Genomic DNA, 1,838 nt, shown 5'->3' on the forward strand with positions numbered 1-1,838 from the left:
ATTGCTGTTATACGGCACTGACCAACGCGGCAGAAGGAGCGGGGACTTGCACCTCTTGTTGTGTCCTGCACTCCTTGACGCACCTCTCCTCTCTTCATGCCCACGCAGACCAGCAGGAAGGAACGTGGCAGGCTGCGGAGGGCTGCAATCCGTCCCTCCTGCGGTTCAACAACATGATCCAAGAGAGCGCGGTACACTGGCAGCAATTGATGACAAATTTCTTATGTAACTCGGGAAATCTGAGTGCACCCATTGACGACCCAACGGAGAACGCGTTAGATAGTAGCGCTGATGCCGCCCACGCCTCTGTGAGGCAGTGCCTACCATCCTCTGTAATAGCGAGCGGACCCTCAGGGCATCACCGCAAGCCGCTCGTCTACACCGGGGGAGAGAACTTGAGGCGAGAGAAGGCCTGCAAGGATGTCCACCACGGCTCCGCGGACATACATACATACATACGTACATACATGCATGCACGCACGCACGGAGGGACCCAAGTAGTGCATATCCGTGCCCGTTCCCATGACCGAGAGTGATGAGACCCATGGGGCTCTTTGCCACACGCGACACGACGCCGCAGCGCGTCGCCGGAGTGCCGTTGTCGTCGTCGTCGCCGCCGCCGTTGCGCAAGCAAACCCATTGCGGGGCAACACACGCAGCCGCGCGACACAAGATGCTTCTGCCGCTCAACGGGGCGCCGCATGCATGCGGGTCCCGAGCCAAAGTCCCTCGCCCGTACACCCCAAAGGCAGCAAGTGCCTCGCGCAGGGAGACCTACGCTGCAGTAAAAGCCTGCGCCGCTCTGCGGTGCGGGCCCACCGGCTGCCGCGGTTGATCCCCTCCGGGCGGATCCCGTTGCAGCGGTTTTGCGGGCCGCGCCATCTGGCGCGAGACTCCCCACCCGGTGGCCACACAACGTCCTGGGCCTTACGAAGCACACGTACAGCCATGAGCGGTAAATGCAGAAGAGGGCTTACAGCTGGAAGCTGCGCGAGCTAGCGAGCGAGAGGCGGCCCCGGCACATTTAGGCGACAACGCTGCACAGTCGCTGTGTCCATGTGCACAGACGCATCCCATTGCCTCCTGACTCCTTCTCTTGCACCCGCACGATTTCCGTCCCTCTATCTCCGTTTTTTTTTTTTTTGGTGCCCCCCTGCAAACGTCTGGGCGAGAATTGTGATGATTATTCTCTTCGCATCGCGACACACCGACACCTGTCATGAGTGAGCAGCGAATGGAAAACAATATCGAGAAAGAACATCTGAGCCCGACCGTGTGCCTACGCCCCCACCCCTCCACACTCCCGTGCAAAGCACTCATTTCAAGCCGTACTGGCACCAACGAGTTGCTCTGCGGTCGGGTGACGTGCGAGAAGCAAGAGCGCGCCGCACTACTCTCCACAGATGTGATGAAATTGCTATGTTACACTATTGGAAGACGAGTCTGATCCTTTGATGCATTGCTGTTATACGGCACTGACCAACGCGGCAGAAGGAGCGGGGACTTGCACCTCTTGTTGTGTCCTGCACTCCTTGACGCACCTCTCCTCTCTTCATGCCCACGCAGACCAGCAGGAAGGAACGTGGCAGGCTGCGGAGGGCTGCAATCCGTCCCTCCTGCGGTTCAACAACATGATCCAAGAGAGCGCGGTACACTGGCAGCAATTGATGACAAATTTCTTATGTAACTCGGGAAATCTGAGTGCACCCATTGACGACCCAACGGAGAACGCGTTAGATAGTAGCGCTGATGCCGCCCACGCCTCTGTGAGGCAGTGCCTACCATCCTCTGTAATAGCGAGCGGACCCTCAGGGCATCACCGCAAGCCGCTCGTCTAC

At 58.8% G+C, this 1,838-nt stretch overlaps 3 protein-coding genes across 3 annotated transcripts; all 3 read left to right on the forward strand.

Moving 5' to 3' along the window:
- Positions 1 to 2: 2 nt before the first annotated feature.
- TraAM80_10429 (uncharacterized protein) lies at positions 3 to 536 on the forward strand (the record flags this gene model as incomplete). Its single annotated transcript, XM_029387047.1, has 1 exon — positions 3 to 536. A coding segment is annotated over one exon (534 nt), but the record flags the coding sequence as incomplete, so codon positions are not given.
- TraAM80_10430 (uncharacterized protein) lies at positions 536 to 835 on the forward strand (the record flags this gene model as incomplete). The annotated part of the gene is made up of 1 exon (XM_029387048.1): positions 536 to 835. The coding sequence occupies one exon, from the start codon at positions 536 to 538 to the stop codon at positions 833 to 835; it is 300 nt and encodes a 99-aa protein (XP_029233184.1).
- Positions 836 to 1,454: 619 nt separating this feature from the next.
- Positions 1,455 to 1,838, forward strand: TraAM80_10431 (uncharacterized protein; the record flags this gene model as incomplete). Its single annotated transcript, XM_029387049.1, has 1 exon — positions 1,455 to 1,838. A coding segment is annotated over one exon (384 nt), but the record flags the coding sequence as incomplete, so codon positions are not given.

The sequence above is a fragment of the Trypanosoma rangeli genome, assembly GCF_003719475.1.
Source record: "Trypanosoma rangeli strain AM80 chromosome Unknown Tra_15.4_contig_00961, whole genome shotgun sequence".
NCBI lineage: Eukaryota > Euglenozoa > Kinetoplastea > Trypanosomatida > Trypanosomatidae > Trypanosoma > Trypanosoma rangeli.